This window comes from Neoarius graeffei, chromosome 10 (genome assembly GCF_027579695.1).
Source record: "Neoarius graeffei isolate fNeoGra1 chromosome 10, fNeoGra1.pri, whole genome shotgun sequence".
Lineage (NCBI taxonomy): Eukaryota > Metazoa > Chordata > Actinopteri > Siluriformes > Ariidae > Neoarius > Neoarius graeffei.
Window position 1 is genome coordinate 25,229,091 of NC_083578.1, and position 18,068 is coordinate 25,247,158.

At 45.2% G+C, this 18,068-nt stretch overlaps 1 protein-coding gene across 6 annotated transcripts in view; it reads right to left on the reverse strand.

Moving 5' to 3' along the window:
* The window catches only part of cdk11b (cyclin dependent kinase 11B), an 86,455-nt gene extending 68,387 nt beyond the window's left edge, over positions 1-18,068 (reverse strand). For 2 of the 6 annotated variants that reach the window (XM_060931609.1, XM_060931607.1), the window contains exons 1-6: positions 17,662-17,680; positions 11,229-11,359; positions 9,690-9,805; positions 8,828-8,955; positions 8,590-8,737; positions 1,085-1,180 (exon numbers count right to left, since the gene is read on the reverse strand). In XM_060931609.1, coding sequence (XP_060787592.1) covers positions 1,085-1,180; positions 8,590-8,737; positions 8,828-8,955; positions 9,690-9,805; positions 11,229-11,339 — 599 coding nt within the window. In that variant the 5' untranslated portion in view covers positions 11,340-11,359; positions 17,662-17,680. Of the gene's footprint in view, positions 1-1,084; positions 1,181-8,589; positions 8,738-8,827; positions 8,956-9,689; positions 9,806-11,172; positions 11,360-17,661; positions 17,681-18,014 lie in introns of those variants that run through there. The other 4 variants (XM_060931608.1, XM_060931610.1, XM_060931611.1 and 1 more) reach the window with 4 other exon arrangements.

The following is an 18,068-nucleotide window of genomic DNA, read 5'->3' on the forward strand; positions in this document are numbered from 1 at the left end:
GACGCCATCATCCGAGTGTTTCGGCTGTTTCGTTGTGCAGCGCTGTTAATAGCAAAAACCCCCATGGAATTACAACAGACCGTGCAACAGACGAGCACGCTACATATTTCACATTCTGCACCAAAACAACAAACTATAAATAATGCATTTTCTAGTACCAAGAAATACCACAGTGCATCTGAAAAAGCGCAACGAATCACACTTCTAAAATAGCAAGATTCATCGTGAAAGACACGAGGCCATACAGCATAGTGGAATCCAAGGAGTTCAGGGAAATGCTGGCTGAACGTGAACCCCGGTATCAAGTGCCATCTAGAAAAACTCTCTCAGAGGTCGTCATTCCCAAGTTTATGAAGAAGTTAAAAGCAGCTTACAACATGCTGAACTGGTAAGGAATCTGCTAATCAGAGTAACACATACATGCATAAATGACTTATTTTATCTGATTCTGATTTATTTTCTTGAATTAATCTGACCGTCAATAGGTTAGACAGACAATCTTATATCAGGCTGGAAGTGACGGCCTTTTACTCGTGTTTTTCCATTCTTTACAAAAAGCTGCCAGATGCGTTACGATTTTTTTCCTCCTCTATGCTAAAGCATTATCGTGTTTGTCTAACATTTGTTATTATTCAAATTTGTGTAGATTGACTACATTGTCATTTCTTTTACACACAGGCTATTTAGCAAACTACTAATACATGTAACTAGTTAAACAGTTAATAAATCACATGTGTCATAATCACATTTATTTCCTTACATAATTGTTTTGCTTAAAGAAAAGAAATGACACTCTTACACTAAAATATCATATGTATCACGATACGCTGATCAAGTATCGTGATACAAAAATTCTCGTGATACCCATCCCTAGTCCCCGCCAATGTTAATACCAAACCTACGCCCTTGGGAAACGGTACATTGCTCGCATGAAAAATGCCGTACGCTTATGTTGTTCTAGGTTGTTCGAATCGATCAACCCGTGTGTAGCAGTTCGTAGGAGGGGGAGGAGCACAGAAAGACGGCAGGCCAGAATAAAGTTCAATAATTCGTTTATTTTGCTCTTTTCAGATGCAAAACTCACTCTCTTCCATGCGCGCGCGCATGCACACACAAGTCGTCGGGTTCAGGAGAGAGCTCTCTTCCTCTGCTCTCTCTCTCTTTATATAGGGCACGGTCACTGGGAAGACACACAAACACAGGTTAATTGACATCAGGTGTAGTGATTCTGCCACTTACCTTCCCTGACTCCGCCCTCCAGTCACAGACTGGCGCTTGACCACGCCCCCGCTGCCACATACCCCCACCGCCTGACTCAGGCCGGGCAGCTGTCCGGCCTGCAGCCGACTCCCCCCCCCCTTGACGGGAGAGAAAGTCCGCCACAACCATCTGCGCCCCCGGCCTGTAGATCACCTTGAAGTTAAAGGGTTGGAGTGACAGATACCAACAGGTGAGCCGCGCGTTGGCATCCTTCATGCGGTTGATCCACTGGAGGGGCGCGTGGTACGAACAGAGGGTGAAAGGGCGTCCCAGCAGGTAGTAGCGGAGAGCGAGGACCACCCACTTGATCGCGAGGCACTCCTTTTCGATGGTGCTGTAGTGCCCCTTGTGTACCGACAGCTTCCTGCTGATGTACAGCACTGGACGGTCCTCCCCCTCCACCTCCTGGGACAAAACGGCCCCCAGTCCTCTGTCCGACGCATCCGTCTGTAACATAAAAGGGAGAGAAAAGTCAGGGGTGTGTAACAGTGGCCCCCCGCACAGTGCAGCCTTCACCTCAGAGAAAGCCCGCTGGCATTGCTCCGGATCTGGTGCCCCCTTTTTAGTGAGATCAGTCAGCGGGCTGGTGACATCCGAATAATTAGGTATAAACCTACGATAGAGCCAGCCAGCCCCAGGAACTGCCTCACCCCCTTTTTGGTCTTGGGCCTCGGGCAGGCCGCAATTGCTGTTGTCTTGTTAATTTGGGGACGCACCTGCCCGTTGCCCAAGTGGAAGCCCAGATATTGTACTTCCACCCTCCCAATCGCACACTTCTTCAGGTTGGCTGTGAGATCCGCTCACCTCAGCGACCTAAGGACGGGCCTCAGGTGTTGTAGGTGCCGCAGCCAGTCATTACTATAAATAAATGATGTCGTCGAGGTATGCGGCTGCATAGGTGGCACGGGGGCGGAGGACCCTATCCATCAGCCGCTGGAACGTAGCAGGCGCCCCAAACAGCCCAAAAGGAAGTGTGACAAACTGGTGTAAGCCGAACGGTGTGGAAAAGGCCGTGTTTTCTCGGGATAATGGAGTCAAAGGGATCTGCCAATAACCCTTTGTCAAATCCAGTGTCGAGTAAAAGCGAGCCGTGCCTAGTCGATCGAGCAACTCATCAATACGAGGCATTGGGTACACATCGAATTTAGACACCGCGTTGACTTTTCTATAGTCTACACGGAACCGGACCGACCCGTCGGCCTTGGGTACCAAGACCACCGGGCTGCTCCAGTCACTGTGGGACTCCTCGACGATGCCCATTTCGAGCATGGCCTCGAGTTCTTCCCGAACCACTTTTTTGTTATGTTCGGGTAGCCTGTAAGGGCGGCTACGCACTACCACCCCCGGGGGCATCTCAATGTGGTGCTCTATGAGGTCGGTGCGGTCGGGCAGGGGCGAGAACACGTCCAAAAACTCGGTCTGCAACTGGGCAACCTCCGCGAGTTGGGTCGGGGAGAGGTGGTCTCCACAGGGGACCGGAGAGGTACATGATGCCAATGCTCCCTTTTGAACCTCCGGCCCCAGCTCCGCCTTCTCCGGAACCACCGACACAAACGCCACGGGGACCTCCTCGTTCCAGAGTTTGAGCAGATTGAGGTGGTAAATCTGTAGCGCCCCACCCCTGTCCGTCCGCCTCACCTCGTAGTCGACGTCCCCGACTCGCCGTGTGACCTCAAAGGGTCCTTGCCACTTGGCGATCAATTTGGAGCTCGATGTGGGCAACAGCACGAGTACTTTATCTCCCGGTGCGAACTCCCGAAGGCGCGTACCCCTGTCGTACAGGCGGGTTTGCCGTTCTTGGGCCTGCTGCAAATTCTCCTGGGTTAGGTGTGTGTGTGTGTGTGTGTGTGTGTGTGTGTGTGTGTGTGTGTGTGTGTGTGTGTGTGTGGAGTTTTGCACGCAGGTCAATAACGTACTCAATTTCGTTTTTACTTGGTGAAGGTCCCTCCTTCCAATTTTCTCACAGCACATCTAGAATGCCACGCGGCTTAGGCCCATATAATAATTCGAACGGGGAGAACCCCGTGGAGGCTTGGGGGACCTCTCACACTGCAAATAACAAGGGTTCGAGCCATTTATCCCAATTACATGCGTCCTCACTTACGAATTTTTTAATTATATTCTTGAGGGTGTGATTGAACCGTTCAACTAAACCATCCGTTTGTGGGTGATACACGCTGGTGCGGATCGGCTTAATACCTAATAACCCATACAGTTCGTTCAGTGTATGTGACATAAACGAGGTGCCTTGGTCAGTCAGAATCTCTTTTGGGATTCCAACTCGGGAGATGATGCGGAAGAGCGCTTCCGCAATACTGTGTGCTGAGATATTGCGAAGAGGCACTGCTTCCGGGTATTGCGTTGCATAGTCCACCAGAACTAAAATAAAGCAGTACCCTCGTGTTGACCGATCTAATGGCCTGCCGAGATCCATCCCAGTTCTTTCGAACGGGGTCTCGATTAATGGGAGAGGGTGCAAAGGCGCTTTTGGAATGGCCGCTGGATTTACTAACTGGCATTCGCGGCACGCCGTACACCACCTACGGACATCGCCGCGAATCCCTGGCCAATAGAACCGGGCCATTAGTCGGGCTAGTGTCTTATCCTGCCCTAAGTGTCCAGCCATGGGATTAAAGTGAGCTGCCTGGAATACCAATTCCCGGCAGCTCTTTGGAATCAAAAGCTGTGTGACTTGCTCTTTAGTCTGAGTGTCCTGCATCACTCGGTATAATCTATCCTTCATAATAGAAAAATAGGGGAAGGACGGGGTGGCGTTTGGCTGGAACGTTTGACCATCGATTACTCTCACTTGGTCAAACGCATGTCACAGAGTCTCGTCTCGCGATTGTTCTAACGGGAAATCCGCAAGGGATTCCCCGAGAGAGGGAGGAGGAGCCTGCGGCTCCTCACTCTGACGCGGAGATGACGTAGATGGCTCTGTGACAGCTGCTCCCGCCAATGCGACACCGGGACTTCCCCCTGCTGAACTACGGCAGGACCCACTCTTCACTAAATGACTCATTAACTCCCTAAATCCCGGCCAATCAGTCCCCAAAATTATTGAGTGGGTGAGGCGAGGATTAACCGCCGCCTTTACTCTAAATTTTTCCCCTCAGAAAAAAATGTGGACCGACACTAAAGGGTCGCTGTGAACATCGCCGTGCACACACAACATCTTCACCCCCTGTGCTCCCCCCAATGCTTCGTCTTGCACCAGGCTTTGGTGAATTGAGGTCTGATTACAGCCAGAGTCCACCAATGCCTGATATGTATCCCCTTGGATACTCACCGGTATGCGATACGCTCCGGCCCGATCGAGGGCGGCTCCTGGCGCGTCGGGGATCCGAACCACCCAGCCCACTTCCATTGCCGAGCACTGCTGTTGGAGGTGGCCCGGCTCCCCGCAGCGCCAGCAAACCGGCCTGGGCTTCCTCTCTGCACCGGCGCTCTGGGGCTCACTCACCTCCGGGGGGGGGGGGGGGGGGGGGGGGGCCCCGACACAGAAGGGAAAACCGGGAGGGCACCGCGGGTGCGACGGGCCAGCTGGGATGGGGCCGGCCCCCGCGGTGGGGGAACGGGGCAAGGACGAGACACAGGAGGAGAGAGGGGGAGAGAGAGAGAGAGAGGAGAGGAAAGAAGAGGATGTCTGCTGTCCTGCCGTCGGAACAGCTGCCAAATGGTCCTCCGCCAACTCGATGGCCTGATCCAGCGACGCCGGGCGGTGGCACTGGACCCACTCCGCGGTTCCCTCTGATTGGTGGGCGATGAACTGCTCCAGCACCACCTGATCGATGATTCCCTCGGCGTCGCGTTTGTTGGCCCTCAACCACTGCCAGCAGGCGTCCCGGAGCTGCTGGCCAAACGCGAACGGCCGGCCGACTTCCTCCAGATGCAGAGCGGGGAAGCGCTGCCACTGTTGTTCGGGGGTGCGCCCCACCCGCTGGAGGACGGCCCGGCGAAGGTCTCTAAACCTACCTCTCCTCTAAACCCACCTCCACCTTCCCGCCCCCCTCCCTCTGTGTCTGTTTACAGGAAATCAAATCCTGGCTCTCCTCCAACTTTCTCAAACTCAACAGTGATAAAACTGAGGTCCTCCTTGTTGGTTCTAAATCCATTCTCACTAACACTCCCAGATTCACCATCCCCATTGACAACTCCTCTGTTTCCCCCTCCCCTCAGGTTAAGAGCCTGGGTGTCGTCCTTGACAGCTCTGTCATTCCAAACCCACATTAATAATGTTACCCGGTCGGCCTACTTCCATTTTCTCAATATTAACAGCCTCCGTCCGTCTCTTACTTCCAATAGCGCTGCCCTCTTGACCCACACTTTAGTTACATCCCACCTAGACTACTGTAACCCCCTCCTCTTCGGTCTCCCCCACAAGTCCATCCATAAGCTCCAACTGGTCCAGAACTCAGCCGCTCGTATTGTCTCCAGAACTCCATCCATCAATCATATCACTCCTGTTCAACAACTCCACTGGCTTCCTGTCAAATTTCGCACAGACTTTAAAATCCTGCTCCACACTTTCAAGGCCATCCACACCTCTCCAACCTTCTCCACATCAACACTGCCTCCCAGACACTCAGGTCAGCCTCCTCCATCAGCCTCACTGTGCCCTCTGCCTGTCTGTCCACCATGGGGTCCAGAGCCTTCAGCCACTCTGCCCCTCGCCTCTGGAACTCCCTCCCCCCTGACGTCAGGAACATTAACTCATTATCCATCTTCAAAACCCGTTTAAAAACCCACCTTTTCAAACTTGCCTACTCACTATAACTTGTCATCCACTACTGCTGATTTCTGATTTTACTGCTTTTATATTGTCTTTTTTGCTCTTTTTATTATCGTTTATGTGTATTGTGAGGTGACCTTGAGTGCCCTGAAAGGCGCCTTAAATAAAATGTATTAAAATGTATTATTATTAAAAGGACATTTGCTGCAGGCCATATGGGAAGCAGACGTTGAACAGCTGATCTTTACAGTTCAACACACATGTCCAGTGTGAGAAGTTTGTGTATGGTTTGAAATAAATCTTTGAAAAAAAAGTGTTCTTTCGTGTTTATTTCTGAAAACAGAATACCTGCAAACACGCATTCAAACAGAGTGCTGGGTGGGTGGGTGGGTATTTTACTGTGAATATTGGGGGGGGGGGGGGGGGGGTGATAGCCATGGAAACATTTCTTCCCAAAAAAAAAAAAAATCCCTACCGACCTACCCTAATTTTTCAAGGCATGTAATCGGAAACAATTTTTTTTGTTTGGCCTAAAGATGCGAACAAAAAGCTTAAAAATATACTTACACGGGCAAAAACAATATGGATATTTGACAGCGACTTGACACCAAGGTCCTTTACCCAGCCACATACCAAAAGTTGTAAGCCTCCGTACTCTTCCACGCTTTCATCTGTTTTGCGGTGCAGAAGGACGTCTGCAACACCAGATAGTTCGAGATGTCGGGGAACTCGACTGAAGGGTCGTTTTCGAGATCGTATGACAAATCCTTCTTTCCCAGACTGTAGGCAGGGCTTGAAATTCGCGGTGGTCCGGTCGCCCGAGGCGACTTAATTTGTCATTTGGTGGGTAATTCCTGTCACTAGGCAGCCTGGCTGGCTAGTTGAAAATAAAAAAATATATATGAAGCGAAGATTCAGACTAGGGCTGTGCAATATATCGAATATACTCGATATATCTCCAAAAATTCTGTGTGAGATACATAAAATTATTATATCGTAACTATCGGGTATTTTATGGTCATCTGCCGACTTGCGTTTATTTTGTGTTTGTTGCGTTTGTTTAAAACCTTTTCCGGTGGTTTTCTCCCTGTCCCTCAGGCAGTAACGTGAGAGGCTGCCTAAGGATAAAAAAACAATAACGTCATGCACTCGCCAACCAATCCCGGGCTACATCTCGGTGCTGAAAGGAACTTCTGGGCAGTGTTGCCAGATTGGGCGGTTTTAAGTGCATTTTGGCGGGTTTTGAACACATTTTGGACTGGAAAACGTCAGCAGTATCTGGCAACACTGCTTGCGGGAAGATTTCCTAGTTCCGGTTTACAGCGCTGACTCAGTTCGTGCAATCGCTGGTGTTGCACAGGCTACCGTGTAAGCTCTGTCAATTTCAGCGACAAATTAAAAATGGAAGCGGAAGAATTGGTTCCTAAAAGAACTAGTAAGGGGTCAGTCATCTGGCATTTTTTTGAATATCGCGAGGAGGACGTGGAGCAGCAAATGGCAGTTTGTAAAGTGTGGGAAAAAAAAAACAGTATCAAAATACTTGGGTCTTGAAATAAATGCACATTAGTCATGAACAATGGTAACTCCTCTCGTGTTATTTTTGACAGAAGTAAAATTCATACATGAACAAATTTTGGCGAGTTGATTTTCTGTTTGGCGAGTTACTTTGGAAGGTAACTAGTCCGGCTGGCTGGTGAAAAAATATATGAATTTCGAGCCCTGGTAGGGGTCGATTCCATTGCACGTAGCAATCTTCTGAATATATCTAAAGCTAGCAGTGGCTTCTAGATTATGAGTGTACTCTGATAAGTTATCGCTAGCTGTTTGCGCTACAGCAGCCGTTTAGCCCACCAGCTATTTCGCTTCTGGTAAAACCGGTAAGAAAAGTCACATGACTGAAACCCAGCAATAGAACCTCAAGCTGAAGTTTGGTATCAAATATCAAGCGGCTGTGATTTGTAGTTGCTGAGAAAAGTGTTAGGAAAAGGTTGTAAATCCACGCTATATGTTGTTTCGTAAATACATTCAGTCGGTAAACAGGAAGTTGATGTGCAACAGACCTGAAAAGTGTATATACTGTATAGAACCCCAAGCTGAAGTTGGTACCAAGTGGCTATGATTTGTAGTTGCTGAGAAAAAGGGTGTTTCGGTCGGACGGACGGAGGTAAACCAGTACAAACTCAAAATGTTTATATAAACAAACTTGCATAAAGATAGCGTCAACAATTTGTGCTGTTATCGCTCACTCAAGCGCTTATTCAAACACGTTGCAACAAGCAATGAAATTCAAACTTGTCATTTTCCATCTGCAGATTAAAAATACTAAAAAAAAAAAACCACGAATGATGGACGATCAGACATCTGGTCAGATCAAATAATGTATTGGTAATAGATTTAACCAGTTGTTTAGGATTTTTGTTTCACCCTAACACTGCTCAATAAGTTCAAGTGATGATAAACGACATTAGCGTTGTACCTTCTTTCCGACATTTTTACTCCATCGTTCGCTTTCAGGTCACCGCATCCAACTTGTTGCTCTCTGTTCTAAACCGACAGACAAGAAGGAGAACATTGTGTGTGTCTGTGTGTGGAATCACCTCTCCCTGCGCGAGTGGGCCCTGGCCTGATCCCGTCGCTTCTGTCGTTCGTAGTCCCTGCGAACTTTACTGTCGTCCTGCCACTGTCGTTTCCGCCTTTCGTTCTCCCGTTCCTTCTCTTTGTCCTTTGCGCGGATGTGCTTTCCGGCTTGAAAACAACACTTTGCTTAACGAAAGGAAATGGTCCGAGAACTACTACGTCGTGTAAAAAAAATAAATAAACAGCAACGGTGGTTACCTCCTTCTGCAGAGTGGCTCCTGCGTCTCCTCTTATCCTTCCGCTTCTCTTCTTTCCTGTGGTACGACTTGTCTTTTCTGGACATCTGCTGAGGAGGTTTTATCGCGAGTGAGTCGTCTTCTTCTCCTCTGTATCAAATTGGGAACAGCGGTTACAGTGTAGTTTCTGCCGGTATGAGTCAGGTTCCGTTTACGTTCCCGGAGATGTTAAAACGAGTCTCCGAGTGAAACGACTTCACACGTGGAGATACTCACTGGCCACTTTATTAGGAACACCCACACCCCTGCTGCGTTATGCGGTTCTCTAATCAGCCGATCGCTTGACGGCAGCGCAACGCATCAGATCGTGCAGGTACATATCAAGAGCTTCAGTTAATGTTCGCTTCAAAAATCAGAATGGGAAAAATTGTGATGTCAAAGCGTGACTTTCACTGTGGGTGTTGGTTGGAGTGTTTCAGAAACTGCTGATCTCCTGGAGTTTTCGCACACAACAGTCTCGAGTTTACACGGAATGGTGCGAGAAACAAAAAACACTGCATGAGCGACAGCTCTGTGGGTGGAAACGTCTCACTGATAAGAGAGGTCAGAGGAAAATGGCCAGATTGGTTTGAGCTGCCAGGAAGGTTAGAGCAACTCATAGCGACTCTTTACAACCGTGGCGAGCAGAAAAGCATCTCAGCTTGCAACAGCAGAAGACCACACTGGGTTCCACTCTGACCAGCCAAGAACAGGGATCGTAAGAATCAAGAACAAGCTCCTATTAAAGTGGCCAGTGAGTGTATATTATTATAATTATAATATAGATGTGATGACAGTGTTATATTGCATAATTTCCTAGTAGTAACTGGGAACCTGTGGAGCACCTGTCTTCTGTTGAGTCCTCCCTTATATATGGAGAGTTGCGTATTGTTATTTCCATCCTGTGGTCCCGTAATTCTCCTTCCTCTGGAGTGTCACGTTTGGATTCCCGATCATCCGTCTGTCCAAAGAGGAAAGAGTGTGCAATTTTTAGAGCCCTCTGCTGCCTATAGGATGAGCTGCAAGAGATAACTAAAGCCTAGGTCAAAACCGGACGTACAATTTTTTGGCCGTGCGATTTTTGGCGTTTCCCAAATCGCTGCGTTTTTTTTGTTCGTGGAGAAAGACGCACGTTGGCCGTAAGTTTGTCTTGCAACCTGAAAAAACGTAAGCGCCCATAGAGTTTGTTTGACATGACAAAGAACCTCTGCGGCCGGTCTACGGCTCGAAAATCAGCACGTCACGCGCGCCCTCCGTGCGTTTCAAGCGTGCCCTCCGTGCGTTTTTTGCACGTAGACCGGCCGTAGGAGCACGTACGGCCGGTTGTGACCGAGGCATAAGATAACGGAGACTCAAGATAACTCAGCTGACTCAAGACAACCAAGACAATTGCGATTTAACATTTAATCCACAAAATCGAGTCATACATGAGCCATGTACGACGAGATTGAGTGGAATAACTGTTTTATTCTATCCACGTTCACTGGAGTTTGAGAAACGGATCATTTGTTGCAAATTCAAGAAATAAAAACCTTTAAACAAAACTTCCGACAAAATCATTTCCGCTTAGAATGTAAAAAAAAAAAAAAAAAAAAAAAAAAAAAACAGTCTTACGGTCACATACTTTTATTCCATATTTTGTTGCTTTTTTTGTATGCTTTCTTCTTCAGGGTTTTTTGGCAAACCAACTTATAAAGGTGCATTACTGCCACTGACTGGGCTGGAGTGTGGAACAGGCGATATTGGGAGGAAAAAAGAAAAGTTATATTCTTTTAGCCATTTCTGTTTCTTTTAAATACTTGAGAATTCTGGGGGGTTTGTTTTCGAGTAGAGTTTTTATTTCATCCTCGGTTGGTTCAGCAACACGCTCGGCCATTTTGTTTTTCTCTACTCACGATATATGAGCTGATATCGTAGTAGTAGAGTAGCCAATCACAGAGTGCGATTGCTCATATCCAGTGAATGTGGATAGAATACAACCTAGACAACTGGCACGAGAGATAGCATATCTAAATGAGATGCGAGGCAACCGAAACTTCAGATAACGAAGAAAAATGATCCGAGATAACAGACAGGGAGGTAATGGCGCCTTGAAACATAACCCAGACTTCAGATAAATGAAAACCGAGACAAAACTGAGACCTGGGATATCGGTGACTTGATATAAATGAGGTAACTGAGATTTAATGCCGTATCAGCGAGGTAATGGATGTGAGCTACTGGCTTATTCAGTCTTTGCAGTGACCCGTGTGTGAGCCAATGATCAATCAATCAAACACTTGCACGGCAAGGCAGTTGTTCAACATGAGTAAAAAGATGAAAGAATACCTCTTAAGATACATTTTTCGCCATTTTCCAATAAAGCAGCTCAAAACATAGCCTACATTTTTCAAGCGCTTAGGTTCTGTCTTCTCCTCAAGCTCTCGTCGGCGTTTTTTCTCTTGCAAAATTTCATCGAGTGTTTTAACCTTCCAGGTGTCTTTTTCGTCCCCCATCAGCTCCAAATCACGACCAGCTGCAAGAAAAAGAGCAAGAAACCAGTGATGCATGGAAAAGCGTTCTGCATCAGTCGCAAACACTGTTCTCAGTCGCTGATTCATCTTTTACCTGTACCTGCTCTTTTTTTCTCTGGCTTACACACTCTCAAGAAGGTTCGGTCTCCAACAACTTAAAACAGAGGGCTTGTGATCAAATGAAGCCTACGTCAAATTAAACTTGTTTTCTTTCGAACAGCTGCAGGAGGCATTTGAGAAAATGGAAAGGAGACATCCGAGACAGTGAGAGGTGAATGCGAGGCCGAGAATTTTACATTACGACAAACACAAAATCATATTTCAGCTCTTCAGCCATGCTTGGAACTTTTTTTTGTTTTTCAATGGTCAAGAACACCAAGCAATTGTTCGCAGCCCAGACCTTGGTTGGTGTTCAGGAAGGTATCTGGTGGTTTAGCCCCCAGAGAATTCACCCATGTGGTTTAACCCCATGTTTCAATGTGAATAAAGTTGATCAAATGTGTCTATGATTGATCATTGTAGATTTAAAGAGATTAGAGCTTCAATTGGTGTAGTGGTTAGCGCTGTCACCTCACGGCAAGAAGGCCCTGGGTTTGAGCCCAGCGGCCGACGGGTGCCTTTCTGTGTGGAGTTTGCATGTTCTCCCCGTGTCTGCGTGGGTTTATTCCGGGTGCTCCGGTTTCCCCCACAGTCCAAAGACATGCAGGTTCGGTCAACTGGCTACTTGAAATTGCCCGTTGATCAAACTTGGAGAGGGATGGACTCCACCAAGTTTAACCCTCTGGGGTCAAGAGCTTCATCAGTGCGGCAGGTTTAGAATGAGTAGGTCATGGATTTATATAAATATCTTCGCGAGTTTATCATACAAGCATGATAAACATTCACAGAAACTTTATACTTTACACTTTCCTGTGTACCCACTCCCACATAATATATTTTTTAAATTATCTAAATTAGATGAAACATAAAACTTGTCACTTTAGTCACACCAGAGTCAGAGCGCCCACTTACACGTTCATAAAAGACTATCATGCCATTACTATGTGAATAATCACTTTCACACTTTCGATTGGTTTCTCTTTCGCGGTGGGAATGCTCACCGTAAACAGGATAAAATCTGTCAGCCATAGTTTAGGCTAATTGTTTGGAGGTAAAACTTACAAGACGGAACGCCGATTTTATGCTCGGATGATTCAGGACGGGGCGGCACGGTGGTGTAGTGGTTAGCGCTGTCGCCTCACAGCAAGAAGGTCCTGGGTTCGAGCCCCGGGGCCGGCGAGGGCCTTTCTGTGTGGAGTTTGCATGTTCTCCCCGTGTCCGTGTGGGTTTCCTCCGGGTGCTCCGGTTTCCCCCACAGTCCAAAGACATGCAGGTTAGGTTAACTGGTGACTCTAAATTGACCGTAGGAGTTTCCGTCGCGTCACATACGTCAGAGGAAAGAGTGATGTGATTGGTTTAAGCTTCGTCACAGCCTTTTCTGGCTTCGACCAGTAGCAAACTGAGGCATTTCAGGGAGGCAGGTCAACCACGCCTTTGGGAAACGGTTGGGCTCAATATCTTTGCCAGACCAAATGCTCGCAGAGCTTTGAAGTTGCGTTAGCCAGACTAGATTTTTCCAGGCCTGGACCTGATCCGATAAAACATCTGACCAATCAGGTAATTGTTTACATGTGACGTTGTCTGAGCACGTGCTGTTTTCCCCAGGCATTTTTTTTCCTTTTATTACCCAAAACATTCAAAATACAAACAAATAGAGCACCATATATATACAGATCCAAAAAACATCAAAGAAGTAAAACACACACATAGGCTACGTTTACACTAGACCGTATCTGTCTCGTTTTCTTCGCGGACGCACTGTCCGTTTACATTAACCCCCCTGAAAAAGCGGGGAAACGGGAATCCGCCAGCGTCCACGTATTCAATCTAGATCGTATCAGCTCCGGTGCTGTGTAAACATTGAGAATACGCGAATACGCTGTGCTGAGCTCTAGCTGGCGTCTCATTGGACAACGTCACTGTGACATCCACCTTCCTGATTCGCTGGCGTTGGTCATGTGACGCGACTGCTGAAAAACGGCGCAGACTTCCGCCTTGTATCACCTTTCATTAAAGAGTATAAAAGTATGAAAATACTGCAAATACTGATGCAAATACTGCCCATTGTGTAGTTATGATTGTCTTTAGGCTTGCCATCCTTCCACTTGCAAGTAATAAGTGATCTGCGCTGGGATCTCACACACAGCGGCTCAGTCCCGAATCGTGGCTTGTTCACTTCACTCGCGCGCTCTGTGAGCTGCGCAGGGCCGGAGTGCGCACCCTCCAGAGGGCACTCGCTGTTCAGGGCGGAGTGATTTGGAGCGCAGGATGCCTGCGGAGCCGAGCGTATCCGCGTATTGGTGTTGCTGTGTGCACGGCTAACGGTTTTAGTGTCAACGCGAATCGTTTTAAGAACGTTAATCTGATGATCCGCTGATTCGACGTAATGTAAACGTAGCCATAGCAATAAAGTAAAAAATATGAACAAAAAAGGGGCTACTTAACTATCTTTACATATGCTAATCGAGTAAATCAAAGTCATCCAAAAAGGATATAAAATAACCAACATCCTTATTTTCAACTAACTTTAAAGATTTGGCAAAAAGCTTGAGGTCATTCTTCCAGTGTGTAACATAAGGTTTAGTTTTAAAAAAACGACATTTGTGAATAAAGTGTTTACCTAAAAGTAGTAAATTATTAATACCATATTCAATTTTGTTATTATTTAAAAACACTCCAAATTTAATTTCTTTAATGGATAAAGGGGCAAACTGAATCCCCCTAGACTGTAGCCAAGCCTGAAAATCAATCCAAAATCTTTGTATTAAATCACATAGAAAGAAAAGATGTTCCAAATCCTCCTCCTCTGTTTCACAAAACACACATTTACCAGTTTCAAATTTAAATTTCTTCTCAAGAAATTCTTTGGTTGGGTAAATTCTATTCAAAATTTTGAACTGCATTTCTTTCGCTTTGAAGGGAATTAGAAAGGAGAGATATTTAGTTCTAATCTTTTTAATTTCTACTGTTTCAAAATCTTTTAATATGTAATCTCTTTTGACAGAATTAGGAAAGCAATTATTTTGTAAGGAACGTCTTAAAAATTTGTTATTGCACTTTTTATGACAAAATACGACACCTTCAATCCAAAGTTGTCTCAGTCTAGGAGAGATGTCAGAGTACACCATATCCTGTTCCACCATAGTTCGGATTGGTACAGGAATAGCCTTTACGATTTGGTTGTATTTTCTTTTTGTACATTGAATCTGAAATTTCTGACAGAAATGACCATGTTGTAAAATCTGTCCGTCATTCATAAAGTGAGCAATAGCCCACACACCTTTGGAAAACCATTCCTCAATAAAAATAGATTTTCTATTAACCAATATATACCTATATATTCCACACTGGGCTATTATGAGGGGCAAAATTATGCTTAAATATTATTTTCCAATAAAGGAGGACCTGTTGATGAAAGTCAGAAAGTGTCTGAGGAAGTTTATTTAACTTAAAATCACATTTTAATAGGAAGTCGATTCCACCGACCCAGGCATCTTTGTACATCCTTGCTGCATCATGAAGTCACAGAATATGGATTCACAGAAAATTATATATACACCAAGTAACTTTAAAAACGCACATTGATAAAACTTGCTGAATTCGTGCTGAGTTTATCTCAAGAAGAAAAGAAATATATCACAATGGAAAAATAACTTCGTTCTGCCCGAATAAGTTCCAAATCTGTGCTCAAATCAGAATTTAAGGGAGTTGTACTCAATAACGTACAATATGACTCGGGTAGTCAATGACATGGACAGGCTTTAATTTTCAAACAAATTTTGCATACACTGTACACACACAATCTTGCCTATAAATACCCGGGGGAAATGATGGGAAAATTGTCATTATTGAAGATGCCACGCCTAAGCCAAAATCAACGTGAACAGGCCATCGGGATGTTGCGTGCCGGAAGTACACAGACAGAGGTCGCCCGGCACTTCGGTGTTCATCATTCGACCATTTCCCGTTTGAGTCAGCGTTACAGACAGACAGGGAGCACCAGGGATCGTCCACGCCCTGGTCAGCCTCGAGTCACGACGCCAGTTCAGGATCAGCACATCAGGCTAGCTCACCTCCGTGACAGATTCCTGACACCCTCAGTCACTGCTGCTGAGACCCCTGGACGACACAGACCCAGAATCTCCAGCATGACGGTCCGAACATGGACCAACTGTCACTTTGAATTTTTTTTATTGTGAATTAATTCTTGAGTTTGACAATAAATGTCCTTTATCGATGTTTCAAGATGTGTGTGCATTACATACAATATCATAAATTTCAAATATATGCATGGATCTAAAGTGATATCGTGTTGAATTCCATTGTGCGTTTTTAAAGTTACTTAGTGTATATATATTAGGCTTGGCACGGTTATGGGAAAAAAACCGAACCGTACGATACGCCTGTTGCGGTGCAATACGCGTATAAACCGCGGTACCCCTATTTAAGACGTTCGCCAAAAAAAAAAAGCTGAATGCCCGTATGAAACCACGTGGTTCTCTTTCGCGCGAACAGGGGTGATAGCGTTCCGGCGCCGCGCCGGATTTCCAGCGTACCGCGGCGCCGGGAAAAAAAAAAAAAATCTAGTTCGCCCATTATCCTGTGTCATTCTGAGATGCGCAGATAGACAGTAAAGGGAATTCGGAATTCCCTTTACTGTCTATCTGCGCATCTCAGAATGACACAGGATAATGGGCGAACTAGATTTTTTTTTTTTTCCGGCGAGGGGAGGGGAGGTTTGTTTTAAACAGTGCAGTGATTGGTTTTATTGCAATATTTTATATTGGCTGTGTGTGTATTTTGTTATAAATCGTTCTAAGAATACAGTGGCACTTTAAGATTAGATAAGAAATCCAGCCATACGTTTCAAAACACTGCACTTTAATTTCAAGTGAAAAAATACATCCTCTCTCTCAGGGATTAGAAGAGTTTTTGATTCGGTTTTTGTATATAGGTGGTTGGTTGGTCGCCACATAAAAGTTGAAGTTTTAACACACACATCTGTTCAAAAGTAAGCTTTAAGAACTCATTTTTATTTCTTCCAATTATGAAAACTCTGTATGTGACAAAAGACACCTGGTTCCTCTAGATGCCACAACATGGCAGCAAACACTCCTGACACTTTGTATAAATACTGTAGTAAATAAAAAAGCTGTTGAAATCATCCATGTCTTCCCTCTTGCTGTTTCAAAATACTACCTGGCTTTTCATCAGAGATTGTTCATAAAATGTGCTTATGTCAACTCAAACTCAGTTTGTGCATGATTATTTCATTGTAACTATAATTTTAACCTCTCTTAAATGCTGTATCCTAAACTATGTTTACTTAAGGTAAATAGTAGGCTATATGCCCAAATACAGAGTACTTAAGATTTAAAAAAAAAAAAAAAAACGCAATACGTACCGAACCGCAGACCTCAAACCGCAATACGTACCGAACCGCGACTTTTGTGAACCGTGCCACCCCTAATATATATATATATATATATATATATATATATATATATATATATACAAAGCATGGCTCTTTTATTCACGGATATGTGATGCATTAAATGCAGATAAGATATTTTAATTATGAACTTTTGCAGTCCAAACATTTAACTGTTTTAGACTTCTTAATTTTTTTATCCGTGATGCATCATCCGTATGAAATCGGTAACCAATCTGTAATATACCGAAATGTCCGTAAATTATTAGCATCCGTGATGCATCCATATTAAAATCCATAGCCACTCTGTATTTTGTATCCTTTTTTATAATATTTCTGTAGTCTATGACCTGTCCATATTTTACCAACCACTGGAGTGTGTGTATGGGTTGTTTTGAAGTCCAAGCTGTACAGTATGACCCAGAATAACGTGCTATGACTTGGTAAAAACTTCCGGGGAACATTTTCAATTTAATTTCTACAGTTGTAAGAATGATATTCTGGTGACGAAAAGCCGAAGTGAGGCGCTTCAGGTTAACACTGAGTTGCGACATGCATGGAAACACCACAAGCTAGAGCTCATACACCGGGGGCTAAACCAGCACAACGCTGCAGGAACACCAACAAAAACACCACTTTAAATATCGTCCATTAGTGTAATATGTACCGAGTGGGCCAGTGACACTTATTTTACACTTAAAAAGCCGTCAATAAAGTGTTATTTTATAGAAATCAAACTTCCAACATTACGGTTAATTTAGCCACATAGCTTACTCAAGAAAATCCAGAATTCAGCTCGGCGACAGTAAATAACATAGGGCCAAATATCAAATGCCTCCACATATACAATACAAGTGCACTACACAGCGCATAGCGTGAACGCGCCGTGACAGCCTAGTTAGGGCACTTGATGTCCACAAGAACGCTATTTGATACGTAGCCCGTTTTTTATCGCCAGTCTAAAGAGTGTTAAGTAACGGCTAATCAGCTAACCTAACATACAAGACATTGCTAATCGGTCGTTCGTTAACAGGATACATGTCAATTTTATGTTAAAACTGAATGAAGTATTTAAGCCAAATCAGAAATAACCTTTTAAAAAATAGTATAAATGTATGACCACAAACCTGAAAGTTCCTCGGCACGTTTTTAAAATACCGGAAATACAAAACGCAACGGGC